This window comes from Dendrobium catenatum, unplaced genomic scaffold, assembly GCF_001605985.2.
Source record: "Dendrobium catenatum unplaced genomic scaffold, ASM160598v2 fragScaff_scaffold_1611, whole genome shotgun sequence".
Taxonomy (NCBI): domain Eukaryota; kingdom Viridiplantae; phylum Streptophyta; class Magnoliopsida; order Asparagales; family Orchidaceae; genus Dendrobium; species Dendrobium catenatum.
Genome location: NW_021320073.1, coordinates 143,610 through 169,775, shown reverse-complemented (window position 1 = coordinate 169,775; position 26,166 = coordinate 143,610). Strand labels below are relative to the sequence as shown.

The following is a 26,166-nucleotide window of genomic DNA, read 5'->3' as shown; positions in this document are numbered from 1 at the left end:
GTCGCATGTATCTTACAGTTTGCGTTCAAGTCACGTGGAAGGAGAATTATCTCTTCTTCCAGAATAGACCATTCGAGGGACTCGCTTAAGAGTTAGGAAGGAACTTATCACTGGAGCACGACGGACCATCTTCGGCCACATCCTCCAAGCAGTCACCCTCCCTAATGAGGACGATCACAGAAGTTTCCCTCTTATTCAGATAAGTTTGTGTTCATCTCGGTCAAAGTCAAATCTTCTATACAAGACCTATCAGAAGTTAAACTAACGGAACACATCTCATTCCACAAGACATCCTTCATAATTGAATCATCATTGATCTCAAAGATCTACATAAAGTCCTTACTCACCCCTCTTTGCTCCTACAGGGTGACATAATTCCTACATAACACTGGCTAGATCTCCAGATTTGTACGAGTTCACACTACCCCGCATCATCTCTCATAAAATCAACACAATTGGCCGAGCTATATCAAAAACTAATAGTACAACTCATGTATTCCGTACATATTCTACTGTAACTCTCAAAGACCTATAAATAGGGGGAGGGGATAGAGGAATAGAAGAAAGAAACACATCAAAATAGGGATACATAGAGAGATATTTTATCAATTTTTTTCTTTTCTAGCTTGAGCTCTGCATGATAAAATCATCGCTCCACTCATTCTTGTATTTATTGTTGAGATAATAAAGATTCTATATAAATCCATCTTCCATTCTCTTACTCTCGTCTCTCTCTCTCTCTCCCTCTCTTTATCTATGTTCATCATCCTCACTTATAGGCTCTCAGTTCATAGATAGATCCATAAAGTATGGTCATGCATCATTCAATGAACAAAAAATGGGATCAATATCCTCTTAGATGCAACAAGCATGGGATTTGATGCCAACAGCCAGAAAAATGTTACGTATAAAGCAATTGCAGGCCTCAGTGAACATGATGAATCCTGACTTCATATTGAGGTTCTAGAAGGAAATGCTCAACGTAAAAGAATTAAGGCCTGTAGTCACCCAAGGGATCAGGAAAAGTCCCTTTAGATACTCTATCTAACAGTCAAAGACACTGGCAAATTGTTGGAAGTTGCCCACAATTATGTCAATGCTGAAGAATACAACTGAGTGGCCAAACCCATCATAACTGCTCCATATCATGAGATTGTCAAGAGAAGAAACTTTCATCCAAGAAGAGATAGAGAAAGAATCCATCCATAAGAAAGAAGAAATCAAAGATCAAATTTCTAACACAACCATCAGTGCCCCAATCAATATGGGAAGCCCATTCACCCAAGACCTTGAGAATATAAGCACCACCAACTCCAAAGATTTAGGAGATACACAGAAAGGTTGCTCACCAATCCCAAATATATCTAACCTATACTACGCTAAGAGTATCCATGGTCTAGCTTTTAGAGGTCATACAGAATAAAGAATTCTTTAGGCGCCTGCCCCCTATGAAGATTGATAATGCTCGAGATACAACGCATTCCACAAAGACCATGGACAATGCATCGAAGAATGCCACCACATGCAGAGCCTAATTGAAGGCCTCAGCAAAGCTGGGAAGATTAAAGAGTTCATTCTCGCTGATCCAGAGTGATGACCAGGGAAAGCCCCAATAGAAGAAAGCCCCAACAAGCCCAAGCTAGCTTAAGTAATCCACATCATTGTAGTAGTGCCCGCCAACATGGGTGGTGAACGAGGGGACACCCCCACACATGCAAAGAAGTCACAAACTAAAGAAGTCAATTCAACATCATTATCATGATCCATTGACGATGCACAATCACTTTAAATGGCAAAGATGAACCAACTCGAGGAAACCCACACAACGAACCAATAATCATCTTGACCCTAATTGCCAATTATAAGATTGGTAACATTCTGATAAATATGGGGTGCTCACTGAATATAATATTTAAAATAATCTTTGACAGGATGAATATGCTCGCCTCCTAGTCCATTCCAATTGCCACCTCTCTATGGATTCTATAGCGAGCACAGAGAAATCGAACGAGCAATTACATTAACTGTTACTTGTGGCGAAGGAAATCGTCAATACACGAATATAGTGAAGTTCATCATTATCAATGCCTTGATAACCTACAACCCCGTACTCGATAGGCCATTGCTTCATACTTTCAGACTTGTGATATCCATATACAATCTCGTAGTTAAATTTTCTCCCGAAGGAAGAGAAGTCATGGTGAAGGGTAACCTAGCCAGTTGCGTACCGGCTACCTACAAGTAGGAGGTCTAGCAAACACTTCTAAGGAAATCTACCATCCGGACGTGGAATGAATTCTAAGCTTAGAGACAATCAAGGCCATTGAAGAAGTACCCACAACAAAAGATGAACTGGATAGGGTCCTCAAATCAGCACTTCCTTTAGCAGGGAATATTGAGATGAGTTAATTCGTAATAATCTTGAAGTATATGTATGGACGACAACAGACATGTCAAGCACCAACGAAGAAGTCATATGCCATCTGCTAAATATAAAAGGAGACTCTCATCCCATCAAATAGAAGATCAAAAAAATTGCAGCCTTACTCGTCGAACCCATCCAAGAAGAAGTAGAAAAGCTACTCACTTGCGACTTCATCAGAGAAATCTAATATATGTATTAGATTTTCAACATGGTGATGGTATAAAAGGTGATGAACAAATAGAGAATGTGTGTATACTTCACCACTCTAAACTCAGTATGCCACAAAGACAACTACCCACTCTTGAGGATCGACGCTTTAGTAGACCCTGTCATTGGCTATCCTCTATTGAGCTTCTTGGACGCCTTTGTACGTTACCACCAAATCAAGATACACCCTAAAAACTGCGAAAAAATTACATTCATCACAGTAGGTCTATATTGCTACAAAGTCTCAGGATAAAAAATGCCTAAGAAATTTATCAAAGGATGTTGGAAAAAAAACTTCAAGAAAAAAAAAAGGGAAGAAATATCAAACTCTATGTAAATGATCTCCTGGTCAAGAGCCGATCTCCCAACCAACACATCAAAGATCTCCAAGAGACATTACTTACTCTCAAGAAATACAACATGAGGTTGAATCCTTTGAAGTGCACCTTCAGAGTAGGCGCAAGGAAATTCCTAGGGTTCCTTCTCGCACCCGATGGAATAAGAGTTAACCCCAATAAGGTACAAGCTATACTAGAGATGAAGACACTCAAAACTGCTAAGGAAGTCTAGCGACTCGCCGGGTTGATTGCAGGACTCAACTGTTTCATCTCTCGACTTGGAGAGAGATGCTCCCATTTCTTCAAAATTTTTAGAAATGCAAAGATATTCTCTTGAGGAGAAGACTGCAAAGCCATTTTCTAGTAACTGAAGATCCTTCTCACTTTCTTGCCTCTTCTTTAAAACTATAATGCCCCAAGATCTAAATTGGAAGAATGATTTATTTTATATTTTAATTTTCTATCAAAGCTTCTATAAAATCATCAATATAAGTCAATGCATTCAAATGGTCTCGATTTTCTTCATATTTATATGATATGTCACTCCCAAAAATCTACAAATTGATTCTTGCACTTTACATGATGGAGGCCCTTTGCTAAAGATTCAGAAGAGTTTAAAGGCTTGAAGATCCCAGAGTTTTATCCCAGCACAACCGCCAGTGAACTCTAGCCAGCCGACCATCTCATTAATCAGACCTACACGCTGGGTCGGTAATTACCGTTGAATCTTTTGTCCCCCAATCACCACCATCAAACTTGTTGCCTCACAACCATTGTCGTTGCACCTTTGCTACCCGTCCACTATTGTCTCACCCATATGTCAACCAATAGCCACCGTCGAACCTTTGATGCTCGACCACCACCATCGAACTTTTTGCCATCCTACTATCGTTGTCAGACCTTTTGCAGCTCGATCACCTTGATCAAATCACCATCTGATGAGGACATCGTCAGCATTTTCGACGCCGGAGATCGACGGCCACGAGCATGACTTGTATTTTGTCATTTTATGTAGTAGCGTATTTTATTTTGATGTTTTTCCGCTTTTGCCCTTATGGGCATTTAGTCGCTTATGTAGCCCTGAAGGGCATTTGTGTCATTTCTTATTTTTTCATTTTGGCCTATTTATATGAGGCCTCATGCATTGTAATTGGAGGATTGGATGAAATGAAAATATTTTGTGTTCTCTTTGTGAGTTCCCCCCTTCAAGAAGATATCTTGGTGAGTTCTTCACCCTCCTCGATCTCTTAGTGAGTTCGCCGGAGAAGACTAGATCTCTTTGTGAGTTCTAGGTCTTGTGTTTTTTTTTTTTCGTTCTACTACTTTCTTTCAGAATTCCTCATCTACAGTCTGTTAACGCAAGCAACAGAGATTCTTCTCTGTTTGAATCCCCCTAAGCAACAGAGTTCTTTCTCTGTTTTGGATTTCACGCAAGCCAAATCATCCCCGCCTGCCACAGGCCGACCAGCTGCCGTTCAACCCCTGCCAGCCAGCCCGTGGTTTCATCCCACCGGCCACAGCCATCCCCTCCCGTGCAGCCAACCCCACCCCACCCTTACGGCTCCCAATCTCACGGTAAAACAGCCTCCCGTGAACCTCCAGCCCACCGTCCCCTTGCAGTTTTCCCCTGCCGCTGAACCTCCTTGTGTGCCCAAGCCGTGAATTCCAAGTCCCAGGTGACGTAATTAATTGCTTAATCAAGGGCTCACCTTAAGGCAAGGTAATTAATGACATTTAGAGCCATTTTGAAATTCGAATTCAACTTTCCCTCTCATCTCAAATCCACTTGGGAAGTTACTCAATACCTAATTAAATCTGAAATAAAATTCAGGTTTAATTTAATTACCTACTTAAAATTCACCATAGGCGATTTGAAGCATTTAAACGTACCAAACATTTGTTGCTGGTCACACATCTCTAGTTGCTGTCCAGAAGTTGGAGGCCTCTTTCCCTGAGATCCCAGCCCCGACAACCTATCCAAGAACGAAGATCCAAGGTTCCTTCTTCCTCGGAGCGACCTCGATTCTAAGGTGGAGACTCTTCTTCCGCTAAAGCCTAGATTAGTTGAGCGTATGGACTACAAAGGTGAAAGTATTCTTTATTAAATCGTGGACTCTTGTGACTATCGTAGTTTTTACAATTATCTTTGTGTTTCTTGAATTGTTTGGTTGATTGATCTTGCTCTACTTTGCCTAACCAAGTTAAATACCACGAATTCCAAAGATCAATCTTCGCTATAAATGATAATTTTACTTTGGGATTATTTGTTTAAATTGTTCTCGTTAATTTCTTAAAGTAACTCCTCCATCGCATGTACGTTTCACATCACCATCTCCTGACCACCGTCATCAGACCTCCACTCCCAACCATCACTGTCTGACCTTTTATTAATGAATGCCCGTCATCGGACCTTTGTGGCCCAACCACCCCAAATGTCTAAACAAACCCTACCACACTTTCTTCCATTTATCCGAACTCTTGTAATCTTGTCATCTCCAAGTTAAAGGACTCATAAATCTTTGTAATTAATGCACACATGTTGGATTCATTTCGGCTAGGTAAGGCCTCGTGATTTTTCTTTATTTTCTATGAAAAAAATCTTTGATATTATTTGAGTTATTTCATTTATTTGTTTATATGGTTCATGCAAAATTAGGATACAAACTCGATCTCTGTGCCGCTACAAATTTTCCAGCCCAATACTCAACACATCCCCGTTGCATTCAGCCAACATTATTTGTGCCTAGAGATAAATTCAAGCTTCCGAGACTACTATCCCATCTCACCAAATGAATCGCCAAGCTCTAAAGTTATTTGTTAGAATAAAAAAGAAGCTACCAAAGATTTCCTTTGAACTCTTAATTTCCAAGTGACTGGCGTCACTTGAACTCATCATTTACTTAGAATTTGACAAATATTAGCTTTGTGTATATCAAGCTACAAGCTAGTTAGACTTACTCATTTATAGATGCATTTGTTAAGCCTTGTTACTTAATGTTAGTTGTAGTAGTCTTTTGTATAGCATCATATCTAAACCCAAACCCATAAAAGTGGTAAGAGGTTGTTCATAAAGATTTTCAAGAATTGTTCAGTCATGCTTTGATCTCCATCCTTGTAAGAAAGCAGCAACCACTCATATATTAAATGATTTCACAAATGTTTTAGAAGAGTTGAAAATTTCTTTAGAGGGTGGAAATTTGTTCCACATGATAGTTCACATATCATATGAACTACAACTATTTTCATTCTAATCGTATCTAGCGTCTCAAGAAATTTCATAACACAAAAGTTTCAATAGCCCCAAAAGCAAGAGCGTATTTACATGTTTTATCTAACCCTTCAAACTTTTAATCGTGGAGATCAGTAGCTTATCCCCCGCAATGGACCTCATGTATTTGATGAAGATTTCTTTGCTAATCTTCCCCACCTGAAAGCACACCAAAATAATGCGAAAAAAACTCAATTTTCTTCAATTTGTGTTTTGAGCAAATAGCCTTTAATAAGAATTAGTTGTAAGAGAAGAACTTAAATAAAAGTAAAATAAATAAGAAAAGGGCTTTTGACAACAAGTCATTAAAAAAAAGTAATTGAATCTACCTTGTACCGATTGTAAAGGATCTCCAATGCTTGCATTTTGGAGGAAGGCAATGACTTTTCAATCTCTACAAACAGCTTCCAAAATGGAAGATTCATCACAGACTTTTGCACACCCACTAGCTTTGTCCACCCTAAATTGAGGAGCAGAACCATACTTCACATCACATGTCCAAAGCAGAAGCTGGAGTCAAATAACTCTAAACAATCTATAAGCTTCATTCAACATACCTTGAGAATGAAATGAAGACTTGAAGCCCACAATATACTCAGGAATGATGTGTGTGTTCATGTGACTATTCCACACTATAAACCACTTCGGATTCTCAATATCATCAACACCACTGTCGAACCTTTCATGACTAGGATGATCCCTTGTAGAGCCTGCTTCAATTTTTTCAGAGTTCCCCATAATAACTCGACAAAGAATTACATGTCTCTCACCATCTTCATCAGCTTCTGATAGCATAGCACTGCAGCCAAGCTTCAATCTTTCAGATCAAATATTTCCAATCAGAATCCCAATCAAATTTGCAAAATTTTGAGAAATGTGATTACCTTCCATAAGGGTAATGTGGTGGTGAGAGATGAATGCCAATTCCATGGGCAAAAACCCCTAACTTGTCGCTATTCGACTGCCTGAAACCATAAGTTATAATTCCAGCAATATTACTTGTAGATGTTCCATACCATCCAAACTTGACATTGGCATTGCCTCGAGATTCCTTCATCATGCTCTTATGTAAGTTGAAAGATAGAAGACGAGAATTTCCAGGTAGGCTCAAATGAGAGCATCTGTTGATAGAAGTAATCACAGTGTTGGGCATGAAATTTTTTATGCTAGAAATAAACAAATTTTCAACTACTTTGTAGAATTTCTCATCATCTCTCAACATTTTTGCACCCGGCCATCTGTCAGAGGTGACCTCCATGTTATCATCATATGATTCGACTTTTTTTGTCACGAGAGGATGATGGAATTGTGGAGAAGACATCAAGAGGTTCTTATTAATTCTCCGATCAAACTCTAGCTTTTTTTGTAAAGAATTGCACTTATTAGCTGCTGCATTTTTTGGGAAGAAATAACAGCCGCGGACATCAATCCAAGCAATCCAATTTTGCCTTCCTGTTTTTGAATCAATCCGAATCATCCGTAGGAAGTCAAAAAGATAGGACTTTTGATCCACGAGTACTTCCAAAATTGTCTTTCCAGCTAAAAAACCTGCCTTCAATTCATCGAACACTTGATGCGCAAAGTCCACCCAGGCATTTTCAGAGAAGAGAAGGAACCTGGAAGGGGTGCCGCTCTTCTTGAAGTTGTTGAATGCTCGTACCAATTGATCAGGGGAGAAGCCTCCATTCAAAAGATTTGAACTTCGGATAGAAAGCATATCTCTGTTCGTGATCTCTGAAGAAGATTCATCCGCTGAGAGAACTCGGATTGTTTGCTCCATTGATGAGATCATAGGAGAGAATGTGCGGCAGATGACGCGGAGGAGGGGGAGGAGAAATGAATTAGAGTTCTTATAGCATAGAATAAAAGTTTGAGATATTTGAGAAAGAGACGAGACAAATATGACAAGTTTGAAACTTTGAATAATGCCGCACCGCTCTTCACTATTTATAAATTCAAGCAAAGAAGTACCCAAAGTTGAAGCCTTTATGAGAATACAAGTTTGTGAACTCTTGCACTCCAAGTATGCTGCACTGGCCAAGTCAAATTTTGTATGTTCATTCCGTTGACACCACTTATTATGTATATCTATCTATACATGTATTATTAATATTATATATACTGTGATAGATAGTTTTAATTGTAACAGCTGATGATGATATTGCGACGGTTTATTAAAAGACTTAGTGATTAAGCTAAGTAAGACAGGAAAGGATTTTAGGGAAAGCAGAGAGGGCAATACCATTCTTTCTTTAGCTTATTTTCTAAGCGGATGGGAATAAGAAATCAGTTTGCTTTGAGAATAAGAAAAGGAGCCCAAAACAAAAATATCGAAAGAAGAAGATAGAAAGATTCAAAGGGAGGAGTCAGATTGAAAGGAAGCATATTTGGTTTGTATGGCTGTGAAGGAATTGTTTGTGGAATTTTAAGGTCAGAATTCCACCAATTTGACCTTTTTTACCCCTCTTTAAGCCTTCATTGTTTTATAGTTCGGTCCCTTCGTATAACTTTGATAAAGCCTCCTCATCATCTAAAGGATTCTATTCTTCCTTTTTTTTTATTTTTATTATAATATGAATTATCATGTTGATTTTTTATTGGATGCACAAATATATATATATATACTGATAAGTGAAAACAGATATTAACAAAGAACGATCAGACGCACTCTTAAGAATCAATAAAGTAATTTTATTTTAAAACAAAAAGAAATATTTGTGTACATGGAGGACACTAAAAAATACATCACTTGTTTTCTAGCCAGAAAAAGAGTAGAAGCACCACAAAAGAGGTTTGCAGTTGTAAGTTGCAAGCCAGGAGCCCACGACCTTTAGGATTAGGAGCTGTCTTTCTTTTCTATTATTATTGGGGGCTGCTTTGGGAGCTCCATGAAGGAAAAACTAAGTGAGGATTAACAAATTTTATTAGTACTCAAATATTAATATTTATATTTATAATTTTTAATTACATTAAAACTATTACTGTTATCAATTCATTTAAAATAATGTACACCTTTTTTTAATATTTTATTACGTGTATTAGACATTAAAATAGTATGTAAATAATATAAAATTTTTGTGTATAAGATATATAAATATATAAGAATTTACCATATATCCCTCTCGAAAATTATATATAAAACTTATGACCTAAGTTTAATTTTATAGGTTGAACATCTGACCTACGGTTTAATTAATTGAGAGTATGATTGCTACCTAAAGCATAATACACCATTAATGAGGCAATGTGAAGATTGAACAGCAATAAATGTGTTTAGGTACAAACCATCAAAATCAGAAATTTGTATGCTCACAAGTAGTCTTATATAAAAGTCTTCTAAAAGATTTATCATTTATAAGCTTGAGCCTAAAATATGATTTTCAAGGGAACAATTTGCTAGACAACTAATTATGCTAAAAAAAGGCATTGTAAAGAGTTTTATTTTTTTTTTTTTACATTATTAAAAAAAATAGACTTTTTTTTCTTTTGAGTGGAGGGCATGCCAATCACAAAATCTCCACACAAAAAAAATTTACATACATACTATTGAATTATTTATGCATTCATGTATCTAATGTATAGACATCTATATTTATCTACATAATAATATATTCTCTAAATCATATTAAAAATATCAACTAATATTAACTAACTCTAAATAAAATATATATTTTTCCTGAATATCTTTCAATACAATTTAAACATTAAAGAGTTATAAACATTTAATAAAATAATTTTTGTTCAAGGATCAACCTTTGATAAATGATAATAAGACATATTACAGGCTGGGTCAAAGTAAGAGCATATATGGCTGACTAGTTTGGGCTCAATTATAAATCAGACTGAATGATTTTGAGTTGATCTCGAAACATGGTTAAATCAGCTTTAACTACCCAATAGCTAATCTATCCCATTAAGAATAAAAACACTATTTGGACATTTCAGACATCACTACTTCCTACTAAACCTAAGTTAATATTGAACTAAACAACTCATCAAGAATATGCAAGTCATTGAATGAGCATCCATACGATTGGCATTTGCACAATCAATTACATCAGAGCATATGGTGAGCAGGGAGGAGGAGGATTAAGGATTGCAGCAACAACTTGCAAATGCAATACGAGAAGAAGAAAAGACACAAATGTGAGACCTACACATACGTGCAAGCAAACACACGACAATAAAGAGCAATGTATGGTATGGCGCACTGAGCAACACAATGTGATAGCGAGAGCAATGCAAGCAAGTGAGCGGAGAGACTAAGCAAGATGCGAGCATTAGTTTAATAATATAATTATTTTTTATTAATAACAAGAAATATTTCATATTTGTCCATATTTGCTAGATTGTTTGTTTAGGATGTTCATGAACAAATTTAAGGTTCGCTTGTTCAATAGATTGTTTGCGAAATATGTTCACGAACATATCTTGTTTAAAGCTTGATAAGCACTAAACAAACAAACATGAACCAAACATGAACACCCTTAAATTAAAACGAACCAAACATGAACACAAATAATAAAGCTCGAATCAAACACGAACCAAACATGAACAAGCTAATGTTAAACAAACACAAACATGAACACTCACATACTCGGCTCGGCTCGGTTCGTTTGCAGCCCTATACAAAATTGAGGAGATGAATTTTTTTGTATCTTTTTTATTGAATATAAGAGCTTTTGGATAAGCATACAAGATAAATACAGAAGGAAACAAATAAGGAGTAGAATATTTATAATTATAGAAATATAAATGAATATATCTCAAATTAGATGTTCTCCTAATATAATTTTTCCTATTAATAATTTTCCATGTGAATATCACACACTAACAATGTTAAATTAAGAGATTTTGATAGAAAAAAGTCTTAATTTTATTACACAAAACTATCCATATTTATAGATCTATAGAAGATATCTTAATAAAGAAACAAATAATTATGGAATCATGTATAGTTGCACTAATAAAACCCTTCCTAAATTAAACACATGAATATGGAAGGAGATTGACGTGATCCAGCCATCCAGGTGAGCCTCTCATGGATCCTCATGCTCGCCATAGGATCTAGAGCTAAGGGACGACTAGGATGGTTGGGGCGGTATTTGACACTCTCCCTCAAGCTGGGGAATACATATATGTAATTCCTAGCTTGATAATCAATCCCAAAAAAATAGAGTTATCAAGCCCCTTAGTTCATCATAGAGTCCTTTTGGTTAAATTTTTGGGAGAAATCAACTTCACATATTGTAGTGGTAAAGGGTAGCAATGAATGCTATACTAAGCAGGGGCAGCAATGAAGGCTGCATTGGTTATAGATAGGATAGTAACCACAAGGGAAGACCGGCAATGAAGGCATGACAAAAAAAAATGTTTTTATGTTTGCGGCAAGCTTCAATGACAACAGCAAAACAACAAATCTAAAGCGGCTTAGACTTGGCACACAAATCTTCTCTCATACAATCGAGTCAGCCTTCAGCCTAATGCAAATCAGTCATCAGACTCCACCCGAACACTCTTGTTCAATCGAACCCATACAAGCACATGCAATGCCTCTGATCCCTCTGGTCTGATCGAGGGAAGGAGTGCGAGTCTTGCACTGTTTGCTTGTCCTTGAACTCTCAGCTCTTTCCAGAGGTCCTGCGCTCGACTTCTCTCGCTTCTACTCGGTCGAATATGGATGTTCCACGCGAGAGGAGCCCTCCCGCATGATCTATCTTCGGTTTAGGATGCATGAAGTAAGCAAAAGGATCAATATTCTTAAGAATTCTGACAATGAAGGCCGGTAGAAAGACCAGTGTTCCTTAGAACTCTGACAATGAAGTTTGTTGTTGGAAACATGTATTCCTCATAATTCTGGCAATGAAGGTAGGTGGTGGGATTCTGGAAAATCAGCAAGTGCTAACTCCTTCAGGGTAGAATAAAGTGCTTATAATTTCTTTGTAGCCCTCACTCGAGCAGAGGGGATAAGAAAGTAGCCCACATCAAGAAATCAATTGCAAAAGGAGGGACAATATGCTCTCCTTTTCTAATATCACCATTTATTAGAATAAGACAAGATTTAGGTCTTGCCAAAATACTCTTAATCAACTGCAAAGCCAACCCTCGTTTGCGGATTACCACTTTTTTCACTGATTAGCAGCAACAAGTAATGAGCCCAACCATGCACGCAAAAAAAAAAAAATTCCTGCGGTCTTTCAAGCATCACCAAAGCATGGACACCACCTGCCATTGCTACCTCCATGCTACTCTTCATTCGCAGCCAGATTTGCAAGTGCACCAGCAGCATGCTCAAGGACTCCATCTATCCCAATTAGCCATTTGAAGATGAGATCTACCTGAGCTTTAACACCACCAGCTTCGGTAATGGCAATCTTGTGCTCTTCTCCAATTGAAAGATTCCAAAGCCCTCCAGCAGCCTCTGCAGCAATCAGCCTATTTGTGAACCTTGCTAGAGCAGCGAGTATATTGATACCTCCTTTCGTCAGCAGCTGCTTTTGCAACTTTAGCATTAACTGACAAGTTAGCAGTCACCTTTGCAGCTTCAGACTATACACCTTCCCTGCATGACCTATCAAGTTCTAAAAGCAACGGAATGCCCCCATTTTTCATGATTGCCTCTGCACTTACTGGATCCAATGTTGCATTCTCATCATCAATCACCACAAATGTAGCTAGCCAAACTGCTGCTCTCTCTTGTACATCCTCCTGAGAACTATTCACCAAACTCAACAGCAATGCAACACCCTGCCTCAACAAAAAATCATCCATTCTATGCGAAGCAATGACTGTGACAGTATCCACTCGACCCAGCTTATGAGGTCATTCAGGTTCTTGCCCTTGTTTTCCTGAGATTTCCAATTCCTAGAGATCTCAGTTTCCTTTCCCACAAAGTTAGAGAATAAAAAAGTAATCCTCCTGGAAATGTCAGTGAAGAGGGTGAGAAGAATCTTGCCCTTGGCATGGCCAGAGTCGAGCGGGCTATGATTGGCTTCCTCTTCTAATGCCAAACAATTGAGAGCGCACAAAACCTTCAAGTTCTTAGAAGAAGAGAATTCTAAATAGAACACTCGGACAAACATCAATCCTAGAAACATCTAACCCAACAAGGTTTGGTAGCTTGCTCCAATAAGTGACAGTTGATGCACACTTCAAATTCTGGGAACCTACAACTGACAAAAACTTTAGGCATTCCACCTTGCCAAGGGCTGTCTCATCAATGTTCTCACAGTCAAGAAGGGCAATCTCCTCCAATCCAGCAATCTCATCAATGTTCTCATAGGAAAAGTGCCTCGCCAAGGTGCCAATGAAGAGGCCATCAATTCCTGGACACCCGAAAGGCACAACCTTCTCAATCTCGAGCAACACATGACCACATGCTGGATTGCATCGCTGCTAACCTTTTCACAAGGATCAGGGCCAATCTGGAGGTTCTCAAGCACGTTATGTCAAACAGCAATCACCAATAGCATCGCATCAGTGATATAACAACAGTAATCCCCGACGATTTCTCGTAAGTCACGAGCGTAAAGGTTCATAATGGCAGCAATCGACTCCGATCCCCGGAATCAAAGAAGGTAGAGACTAGCACAGCGCGAGGCTAGAGCATTCGGGATATCCGCATTACACCGATGAGCGCAGAGGTCAAGCAAATTCCAAAGGCACAGGTAGGAACCAAGGAGGCGCCAAGTGAAACAGGTAGAAGAGTGGCAAGCTCGGTCACGATAGCTTAGGAAAGAGAAGAGTTGGACCATGGTATCATCGAGGAGGCAAGTTCAAACCACATCGTGACAACCTGCAATTTCACCACTGAGACGGCATATCTCATACTCCGCCTGATCCTCTTGCGTACTCGGTTCGGCCCCAGGCTTGCACGCAGAAGGCCTCTGCTCTCCATGAACTCCCCAAACGCTCAATCGGTCTCAATTGCATGCGAGAGGAACCACTCGCTCGGCTCCACTTCCTTCATTCTTATATGGCCCCCAGGTAGGCACATACAAGAGACTGCTCTCGGATTCACTCGTTTTCTTCCTTTGAAATCGAAGAAGAACCGCACTCAAGGAGACAGAAAAAACCCAAAGCCTCGTAATTATGGCAACGACAATGAAGGTTGGAGGATTATGCATCCTTAGGCACTAATACCATGTTCAATTAAGAAATTTTGAGAGGGAAAATGTTTAATTTTATTTCACAAAACTATCTCTATTTATAGATCTATACAAGATATATTAGTAAAGAAACAAATAATTATGGAACTATGCATAGTTTCCCTAATATAATCCTCCCTAAATCAGCCAACCGAATATAGAAGGAGATCAGCGGGATCTAAGTGAACCTCCCACGGATCCTCATGCTAGCCATTGGATCAAGAGCCAAGGGACGGTTAGGATGACTGGGACGGTATTTGACAAACTTCCTAAATAGTATCTAATCCAAGAAGAAAATCCCAATTCCAATAGCAGAATAGCATATTATAACAGAAAGGGTCTATGAATGTTGCAAGACAACTAAAAGAAAGCTTATGACCTTCAAGCAATTTGATTTGTCAATATCTTCTTGAGTTGATTGGGAAAAAAAAGGCATGAAGCTTCATCCAGGCTAGTGCTCAATGGGTTGGCAAAAAAAATCTATGCAAGAGATGAAAAAGAATAGAACATTGCAAAGGCAGCAGTATCAGAATAAGATGCTCAAATTCCCCTTTATATCACACAAAAATGTGAGAAGAATATATCTCCAAATTATGCAAGATTTTAGCTAGAAAAGAAACACCATGTTGTAAGTAGAATATGTCTGAAGTGGAGATTAGCAAATTAATGTTTATGTTACACTTTGGAATATTTCCCCTCTAATAATCTTCGTTATTCTATGGTCCACCCAATACAATCTATTTGGGACAGGTGTAGTGTTTTATAAAGATGGTTGTGAGAAAGTAGTATTTTAAAAACTGTTGTAGATATTATAAATATGTTCTTTTTTAAGAAAATCGAACAATTGCTTTCTTAAAGTTACCCCAAAACAACTCCAGTTATAAAAACAACTTTCCACCACAAATTTTTTTAAAAACAACAAGAAAGTAGCAAGAAGGCAGTAGGCAAATGAAACTGCACTTACAATCTAAAAAGCAAAATATTGAGAAAATTGTCCTAAATAGGATTGCAGTAAATTATCCCTCATTAACTCTATACAGTCAACAACATAATTACAAATGAACAATACATCCTATGATCCAGAAAATTAACTAGCAACTATACAGTTCTTAGCTCTTCAAGTCAGCATTAATTATCACTGCCAGGTGTCTTTTTTCATCTCAGAGAAAAAAATTAAGGTCCCCTCCAATCTACATTGATCTGGATAAGGATTCTCTCAAATTATCATATTAATTCTATGTTGGGATTTAGCCCCTCAAAACAGCAGTTGATTTCAAAGGAAAAGCAGTTTTCATGCAGTCATTAAAATGAGATATATGCCTGAGATGAGGTAATTGCAGTCCAAATTCCATGGCCCATGTTGCTTGCAAAGGACCACAGTGATTTCCTTTGGTCATTAGAATGAATAAGGATTAAGGATTCAGACATTTTTCCTAAGAAAAGAACTATATAAAGTTGGAAATTCTACTTGGATGGTTTCCTCCTAACTACTATATTACAACTATATTTTGGCACAATCACTTGCATCTTTTCTCCTCATACTAATTCTCAAACATAATTTGAGTAATACAACAACAAATAGAAGAAAAAATGTGACAGCATCATCAATAGCGTCATTGCAACTATTTAGGTTCAGCTTTACAAATTATACTTAAATCATTAGCCTTATTCTAACTACATAAGCTATATCTATATGATTAAAATATTAAATCAAGGTGGAAAAACTAGTATTTCTTCCCAGTAAAACCAATAAAGAAAAAGCATTAACTTAAATCTAGAACTAAATGAGTCGGCAATGTTATAAAGATCAGCAAATTTGATTGTCCGAGCCTAGAGACAAAATTTCTCATGAGATTATCATGACTATTATCTTATCTTCTAATTAAGCCAAATTGAGGAATGTTGATTCCCCCAAACCAAATGGGAGGTAGGTAACTAGATGGTAAGCTTATGCAAAACTCTTATTTGATAATTACAAAGTGGCGGTATTGGTAATGATTTTAGCCCCCAAAATACCATAATTAAGGATTATTTTTATGCGAGGAAGATTCTAAGACCACCATTGCTATTGACATTCAAAATGCATGGCATTGAAGAGTAAGACCTACACTTAGGCCTGGTGGTCAAAGAAATGTATATGATAACGCTTGGCACACTGAGCAATAGAAATATTTCATAGGCATAGGAAAACAGAGGCATTGTCCACGGAGGATAGCGGAGCTGCAACATTCACAAGACACAAAAAAAGGCAGTATTTGCAATCCAAATAATTCCTACCAAAAAGTAAAACCGCATATATCAAAATGAGTATCTTTTACTATGTCAGCAGTCTTACTCATGTGGAAAAACCAACAGGTCTTTTGAAAGACCAGAAACAATTCTAGACTCCAGAAATAAGGGGAGACAATGCATACTGGATAAAGGAACCCCGTTGAAAATGATGTGGAAACCTCAGTATCCAGAGGTGCTAAACGAGAGTAAAGTAAAATCTTATAATCTGAAATTTTGAGCGATGGAGTATATTAAATTGGCATCATAATATTGGAAAGTACAAGGGCAATTTCTTCGAGAGGAAAACTAAATTGAAACAAGCCATCAAAAGGCACGTTCTAATGAGAAATAATTCCAAAGGGCATTATAAGTATAACGGACAGAATTTTGGCCACGGCTAAGACAGCATTTGACTTTCAAATAAATGAAAAAAAAATGCATTTCGATATAGTTCATGCAGACTCCGGTGGAAGATTTCGAATTCTAGAATTCTACGTAAGCTCAAGAATTTTATGCACCATCAAGCAACTATCCTTTGGATTAACAAAAGAATAACGAGAAGAAAAAGGAAACAACAATTACAATTGACAATTAAGCACAATGTTTTAGAAAAAATGGAGAAAGAAAGAGCATAAAAGAAACAAAGTAAATCAGAATAGAGAGCAAAACTTTAGAAAAAAAAAATTGCACTATATCAAATCACAGTTACTTCATTAACTGCTATGATTTAGGCTATCATGTTACTACATAACAAAAATCTATCTGTGCATAACAAGGGGACTTCTGAATCTTCAGGTGCAAGCATTGCCCCATAAATCTTAGGTGATATGTTCAATATACGTGATGCCTTTCCTGTGTAATGCATATCTAAAAATGAAGGGACGATTAATTTTGCTTACAATACAGCTAACTGTAATAAATTGACGAAAGAATATTATTATATTAACTTCCCAAAGATGTAATTGAAGTTTTAATCTAAAAATAAAAATTAAAAAAAAAGAATATTTGAAAAATATGTTAGTGTAAAAATACCAAGGGTTGAAACTCATCCATAGACTTAAACTTTTTGGTTGAAAATGAATTTGAATACTAGTATATATGGCCCAAATTTGATCACCCTTTGGTAGTTTGGTTCATCCTCCCAAACTAGTGGCATTAGAGTTTATGGTTCCATTTGGGTCAACTAGCTCAAATAGTGCATGACTCTCCTGGGTCTTGACTGACTTCTACCATGGTTGAGCAAAATACAAGAGCAGGTTATAGACAAAAGTTTATGTGTAAAACTTATTCATGCATAGCATAGAATTTATTTATGTGATTCAAACATGTTAACCCATCCATAATGGAGACACCCGAACTATTGCTAATAGGCCCACCCTCAAAGCCTAAAAGAAATACAACAACAGATGCCTATAAAAATAGTCATTAACAACATCACTAGTACCATTCAATAACAACATATTGTTATTAGTATATTTAGTCATAAACTTAGCTCCCAAAAAGTTTACACCTAGACAGACTCATAATTCATCAAGTCAAGCTACTATTCTAAATAACGAGTTTATCATATGCTAGATAACCAAACTGTTCATAAATTGGAAAGAGATAATGGTGACGAAGTGTCATGTTCGACATGAATGAGTTTATCATGTACATTCAGTTAGTTAGACATTACAAACAAATTGTTGGTGAGTTCAAAATAGTAATGGTAAAGTGTTCTACCTAATGTCCTAATCTACTAGAAAGGTAAGAGGTGAAAACAAATGAACATATAGAGAACTAAAAAATAACTAAACACAAATACAAGGTCAATAATGGTTGGACAAAAGATGTTTGCATCCACTTTAAAATCCGTCCCCACATGATATTTCTAATTAGTTAATTACAATCTTATAGATGAATGAGTAGAATCTTAAATTCCAACTAGAGATATGGATGAATTAGAGTTGCCCCCCACCCCCAAACAACAGAAGACCTTATTATGGTCATTTCTCTATCTTAACTAGTGGTTGCACTAGGGGGACTCACAAGTGCCAGGTGTTGTAAGTAAGTTGCCAAGATTAGGAGGATGGCCGCCATTTGGTGCACCAATGATAGGAGGGTGTTCTTAATGTTGGGATGGAATGTTACAGAAGAAATTTGTTGACATCATTGCCTAAAAAGAGAGATCCTCAATAATTGATTGTAATAATGACTAATAGGCAACATCATAAAGGCATTCAAGAAGATTTTAGCACTTTAGCATTTTTGAGTGACTTTATGAAGCATTGATTGGAATGGTTATTATTTTGTAAGTAAACAAGCTGACGAGTTCAATGAGTATTCAAATTTCGTAAGCAGGGGCTTTAGCAACATATAAGAGCCCAACCTATGGAGGTTTTAGTCCTACAAAGAGGAATTAGTGTAAAGGGGATGTTTGTTGAAATGGATTAAGGAATCTTCCAAGTGGAATTATTTTGTTCCGAGGGTTTCTTATGTCTCCAACAATATTTAACAAATAACTAAGACTATTCGATTGATGATATGGGTTACTTGTTCATTCTGAAGTGACACTTGGATAGTCTATTTATATACAGAAATCAAATTTTGAATTTGGTTAAGAGCTATACAAGGGTTTTTATGCAACCTCATTGAAATATAATGTTCTACATTATTTATCCAATCTAAATGCATATAATACTTTCAACATAAAACTTGATTTAATCAAGATCTTATGGTGATTAAATTTATTTCCTTTTTTGTCAATTTAAAAAATAATATTTTTTCATATATATATATATATATCTTATGTTCTGAATGATCTTCTTGGCATAATGGAAATAAATGCAGTTGACTCCACACAACTTGAATCGCTACAATGAAAACTCTAGATGGGATATCATTAGGAAAAATGAAAGACTTTTCTAGAGCATTCATGAAAATCAATAATATATTACCATCTCCAACTCCTAGTCCAATACAAAAAATTTAATCACTATATTCCTTATAATCTTTCTTAAAGGACGGGACTATAATAGGCCATGGGAACTATTATGACCTAACACCATAAAATAACACTTTCCAGTAATCAATGACAAACAAATCATAATGCAAACACTTTCATAATATGAATGAGGCAAAGGATGATAATATTGGACTCAAATACTCAATCAAAAAACTTTCCTCCCAAGTGTGAGAGTATGCTGCATGTGCAATAGTACATTGTTTATGTGAAGGCAATGTAAGAATTCTAGCGAATCGGCATTGCTGCTCGTTGGGCAATTTTCATCCAACAGCCATTTTAAAACTCTTCTTTTCCTTCTAAGGACTTCCAGTGCAAATCTTCCAAGCTTATATAAACCGTCCATAAAGAACGTCAAACACATAATGAGACAAAAACTGCTGCCCAATACCTATGAAATCTAGAAAGAAATCCTAGTTTTTTTTCTCTTCATGAACATGTCATTAGGGCATCTCCAACGGAACTCCAAATGCTTGAATGCCGTGGCCTCCGAGCTCCAGCCGAACGTTGAAACTTCCGTTATTTCCATGCGGGTGAACAGTAAGACGTCAACATTGGCGTTGAACTGTTCATCATCGCCATTTTTCTCGGTCTACCGAACTTGACAAGAAGCGCGCGAAAGAAAAAAAAAAGATCGTTACCTTCTCAAAATGGAGTTCCATTGGAGATGAATGGCGGCATTTTTAAGTTTCACAGCATTTTGGAGTGAAAAATGTGATTTTCCATTGGAGATGATCTTAGGGAAGTCATTGCCATCATAGATGAATGCAATTCCACAGAGAAAAAATTATTCCAGCAAAAATAAATAGCCGGATAAGCATGGAGATATTCATATATTTACAGATTCACTGAAAGACTTTCATGGAGTAATGCAAACAAAAGAAAACAGATTAAATCAATTTAGAATGTGTTTGGAATAGAAGAAGAAGATGGCAACAAAACAAACGATGTTAATCAATAGACATTAAAGCAACTGGACAAAGAGTTGACATCTTATCAAGCCCCATTAACTTTGCCATACAACCATATCAGAACGGAAACAAAAACTCTATGCAATCCCAACAGAAAATTAGAAAAAAATTAACAAAATAAACTGATGCCAATAGTACAAAACTTTTTTAGCACAACGCTTCCAAATCCACACAACAAGCCTAATTTACACAGTCATCTCATATAAAACAGTAACCCATATTAACAAGTTCTAACATGTAAAAAGAAAACTTTATGATGAATTTAAACGGAAAATCCTGCGAACATTTCCTAATCCATAAAATTAGTAACACAGAACAAGAAAATGGAAATAACAGGGCGGGATAGGCGAATCACATACTACAGAGTACAGATATCTTGAAAAAATATATATATCCCTTTGAAGCAGAATAAAAAAAAAAGGTGGGTAATAAATGGTACAGGTAGGGGGAAAAATAAGGAAACCTAGCAGATATGATCTTTCACCGTATACACGTATGACCTCACCCGTATACTCGTACGTACAACGAACACGCTTCTCTTTCCTTTTTTGAACCTTCCCCTTCTTTTTTTATCCGCATCCATCTTGGTCCTCGGACCTATGCCTCTGTTGCCTGGCTTCATCCTGTTTGCCTTCTACGCTAAAAGGATTGTACAGAGCCCCTACATTGATGGGAACAACCCAGGCCTCACGAAGAGGGGAAGGGAAGAAGAAAGGGCATTTACGTCGCCGGAGGAAACGTAGGACGAAGAAGAACAGCTCGCCGACGATGCCTCGGCCATTGGAGCACACGGCAAGGAAATAAAAAAGAGGGGCTTCCGTTTCCCAGAACTTCGTTCTCACTAGTCTGGCTTCTCTTTCTCCGCCATTTTGCTATTTGGTGTGATGGAAGCTTTTTTTTTTTCTAATTAACGCCGCAAAGTCTTACTTAAAGAGCAATTAATATGCCTTGGTTTTACTTTTTTTTTTTTTATAAAGAGCAATTAATATGCCTTGGTTTTACTTTTTTTTTTTTTAAGTTCAAACGGATTGTAATAAATTTAATATTAATTACGCAGTAACATTTCTTCTTTTTCTCTCTTTCGTTCATCTTTGATTAATTTTTTTAGCTTAAATTTTTATATTAATAAAGATAGGTCCATTATTTAATATTTTCAAAATATTTGATATTATAAGTTATGAGTCTTTATAACCACCTTATTATATAGAAATTTGTAAAATCTATCGTATTATCCTCTTAGATATAAATTTTCTTAGCATCATTAAGTATCATATACCAACAATTTATTTAATTAAATAGTATCATAGTAGCCATGCATTATTTAGCCTCAATCACTCATCCGCTAGTAAAAATCAATAAAGATCAATCAAAATATCAAAATCATATAAACCACTTGATTTTAACAAACCATTAGCTCTAATAGTAATTTATAAATAAATGTGAATCAAAGTAGATCAAATGTTGAGTATTATAATTTATGAGTAAAACAAATGCATTTTAAAAACTAAAAAGAAAAAAATATGATAGTGAAATCCGATAATTGTGATGGTTAGTAGCCCCTAGGCTCTAACAACCACTAGGGTACTGACGAGCAACGACGGTAGCAAGTGGCAATAACTATGAGTGATAGTTGGAGCCTGCAATACTTCACACAAGCAATGTATTTGAAATTAAGTGAAATTTGGTGAATTCCAAAAATATTAAAAATATACTAAAGGGTATATTCAAATCCTAAATCCTAAATCATAAAAATATTTTGCATTTGAAATGCAATTATTCAAACTATTAAACTTTTAAAACTCATGTTTTTGTTTTGCTTCACACTCAAAATGATGCTATTCAAATAATCCCTTAGAGAATATATCATTTTATAAAAAATAAACTAAGTCATAATATTCTTGTTGCGCGCTAGAAATTTTGAGTCGGTAGAGTGTATATTTCACGTTTTAGTGTTGTACAAATATTCAGCACGAACGGATAAAAACGATAAGGCTAGAAGATCTCCAATTCAAATATTCCTTGAGATTCGTATCTTATCAATGTAATTTTTTGTGACATATCAAATCTAATAAAAATTATTATGGTGGATCTCAAAATTATTAAATTTACTTTAAGATAAGAATAATATTGAGTAATCATTCAAAACTTATATTGCATTAATTTCAAATTAAATATAATGAAATCAGAATTCATCCTGATCAAAAGTTAGATCAGAAAACTGTAACTAAAATTTATTCCTATTTTGTTTACACTAGTATTTAGTACCTTCTCAATTTAGCATGCACATTATCAAATAAGTCAAAATTGGCAATAAAAAAAAAAAAGCTCAAGATACTTTGATAAAATTAATCGATATGATTTTATAATATTTAAAATTATTTTGAAATTAACAAACACATAATTAATAAACTAAAATTTTTATTATTGACAATTTAATAGAAATCTCATCTCATCAAATCAAACATCACTTTAAAATTGAGTATTTGAATAAAAAGTTTCAATAATTAATTTGAAATTATATGAACTATATTTTCAAAAAAATACATATCAAAAAAGTATATCTCGATGAAATGAATTTAACAAATTTAAGATTATTTAATTATGATATTATTAAGTCACTCAAATGCTCTAAAAATACTAAATGCTCATAAATGTAATATTTAAGATTTTATTATATAATCATATAATGAATTACTTATGTTAGACTAAGCGCAGTGGCTTTTATACATTTGGGATTTGATAATTGAAAGACGATGGATATTCTCAAGACAAAACACAAAAGGCCTGTCCCCTATTGTAAATTTTTTTATATTTTAACCCTTAAACTTTACTCTTTTTAGAATTTGAGACATGAGATTTAAACGCTTGAGAAAAAAAAGATGAAGCATTAGTGTAGAAAAAGACATTCGTTTATTTCCAAAGTACTTGTTTGTTTGGACCGTTCTGTAAATTATTTATTTTTATTTTTGGACGCATTATGTTGAACAAACAAATGCATTAATAGATGGCCCCAATTGTCGCATTGATTTTGCAAATTTTTTATATGATTTTGAACGAAATAACTTCAAGTTGTTGGGTTCATTCGTCCTCGTCGCTGCTGCTAAAAGTAGCGATAAATTAAAAATAAGGCAACAACTACTTTATTTTATTTTATTTTATTTTTTTATATAAAAATCAAGAAAATAATGAGCCGCATATAATTTTAATAAGAGATATTTTATTTTTTATGCATGTTATATAAACTTTAAGCATTTTATATTTAATAAATAAAATTAATATTTATTTATATAATATTTAAATCTTTAAATTATATTAAAAGCATTGTTGATATTATTATTAAAAAAACACTTTTTGTGGATATATTTATTATGATTGCAATATAAAAGTGTTATACTAATAAATATCAAAATTTATCTATATGTATTACACATGTAAATAAATGTGTGATATATATATATATATATAGAGAGAGAGAGAGAGAGAGAGATAGAGATAGAGTGAGAGAGGAATGGAAGTGAAGACTGAATGATCGGAATTTGTTAGCGCTTGCAAGATCTAAGAAGTAAGAACATTGAACCTCAGCTCAGGAGATTCGACATATCTCTCATCCTAATAAGAGGAGATATATCATTTGCCATTTCAAAACTTCTATGATCATTTGTAATTTGGCTGACAATATGTTTGTGAGATACATCAGCTTTCATCTTTTCTCTATAAATAGTTTCATGCACATTTTACTAACCTCATGTAGTATGATAAAAATTTGATGTTGTCGTTGTAGTTTCAAACACATTTTGCCTCTACATGAACTCTTCTGAGAATTTTGACTTCCTTCTTTGCCACCTCTTCTTCTTTGTTCATTTTAGAAAAATGTCACAAGCTTTTATCAATTCTGATGACTAAAGAAGCTCTGAATTAGAGAGCACGGTGAAGAAGGAGAATGATAAATGAGTCTATATTTTTCATTACTTTTCTATTACATATTACAACTATTATATAAAGAGAAGCAGTGAATAGTTGGTTGTAAAGAAGTGGTCGAGATCATATTGTCAGAACATCAATGTCTCAGATTATCTCAATTGCATAGTTATTTATGCCACAAGAATGAGGTGGATTAGTGTACATGATATTACTTTTGATAATGCTCATATGTGCTAACACTGCCCCTCAAGTTAACAATAGATCTTATATTGTTAACTTGGATCTCAGTTGCTTGAGCCGGTGAAGGAAGTTGATTTTATGAAGATACCTGCTAGTTGATTTTGTGAAGTTATATAGTGTATAGTGACTTGGTTAGATTTAATACAATCTCGTATTAAATGGTCTCAACCTCTATATGTTTAGTTCTAGCATGAAAAATTGGATTATTAGCTAACACAAGTGTTGAAAATATTGTCATGGTAAATGGAGTAGGTGCAAAAATTCCAATTTTGAAGTCAGCAAGTAGTCGATGCAACCACATGATATCACTAGCAATTGCAGCTAAGGCACGATATTCTGTTTCAACGGATGATCGATCTAGCAACGTGGGTTTCTTCTTGACCGACCAATAGAGTAAGTTGTTGTCGAGATAAGCACAAAAGCCTGAGATTGATTGACGATCCATAGAATTGGCTGCCCAGTCATAATTTCCATACGAATGGAGTTCTAAGGATGCAATGGTGATTGGTAGAGCATATTTGATAGTTCCTTATAAGTATTGTAATACTTGTTTCAGTTGTTGGAAATGAAACTAATATGATTTATGCATATATATGTTGGCACAAGTAGTTGATTGACAATGCAATATCTGGTATATTAATTGTGAGGTATTGAAGAGATCCAACTAGATGTCTGTATAGTTCAGGTTGTTGAAATAGATCAGCATTTTATGTAATTGATGGAAGTTTGGAAGGCAACGGACTATGAGCAAGCTTACACTATAGCATTCCAACTTTGTTAAGCAAGTCTGTAATATGTATTGAGATTGACATAGAAGTAGACCTTTTGAATGTCTATGATTTAGATACCAAGAAAATGAGACACAATCCCAAGGGTGCACATAAGATATGTGGTGTTTAGATGATGAAGCAGAAGATCAATTTCAGTGTGGTCATTTCCTGTGAGCAGAAGGTCATATACATACACAAGAAGATAGATTGAGACATCCAATATATGAAGAAAAAGTAATGAAGGATCGACCTAGCTTGCTACAAAATCATATTGCAATAGGTGTGTGGAGAAGGTAGAGAACCATTGTCTTGAGGATTGCTTAAAACTGTAGATGGATTTATGAAGCTTGCATGCATGAGTTGGATATTGAGGATATTGAAATCCTGGAGGTTAGTTCATGAATATCACCTCAGCAATGTTACCATGGAGGAAAGCATTATATACATCTAAATGAAAGGTAGTCGGAACAGTTAACATAAGATGGATAGTAGGGAATTTTGTCATTGGGCTGAATGTATCAGTATAATCAATTTTATATGCTTTTCTGAAACCTTGTGCCATAAGTCGCACTTTGTATCAAGCAATAGACCCATCTGAGTTGAATTT

At 35.7% G+C, this 26,166-nt stretch overlaps 1 protein-coding gene and 1 pseudogene across 1 annotated transcript; both read right to left on the bottom strand.

Moving 5' to 3' along the window:
- Window positions 1-6,082: 6,082 nt before the first annotated feature.
- Window positions 6,083-8,775, bottom strand: LOC110112490 (probable inactive poly [ADP-ribose] polymerase SRO3). The gene is made up of 4 exons (XM_020844738.2): window positions 7,123-8,775; window positions 6,796-7,037; window positions 6,568-6,698; window positions 6,083-6,397 (listed from the first exon to the last, which is right to left on the bottom strand). Exons 1-4 carry the CDS (start codon window positions 8,028-8,030, stop codon window positions 6,302-6,304), a joined length of 1,377 nt encoding a protein of 458 aa, XP_020700397.1. The 5' UTR covers window positions 8,031-8,775; the 3' UTR covers window positions 6,083-6,301.
- A 2,070-nt stretch (window positions 8,776-10,845) lies between these two features.
- LOC110112498 lies at window positions 10,846-14,013 on the bottom strand (annotated as a pseudogene).
- Window positions 14,014-26,166: the final 12,153 nt, after the last annotated feature.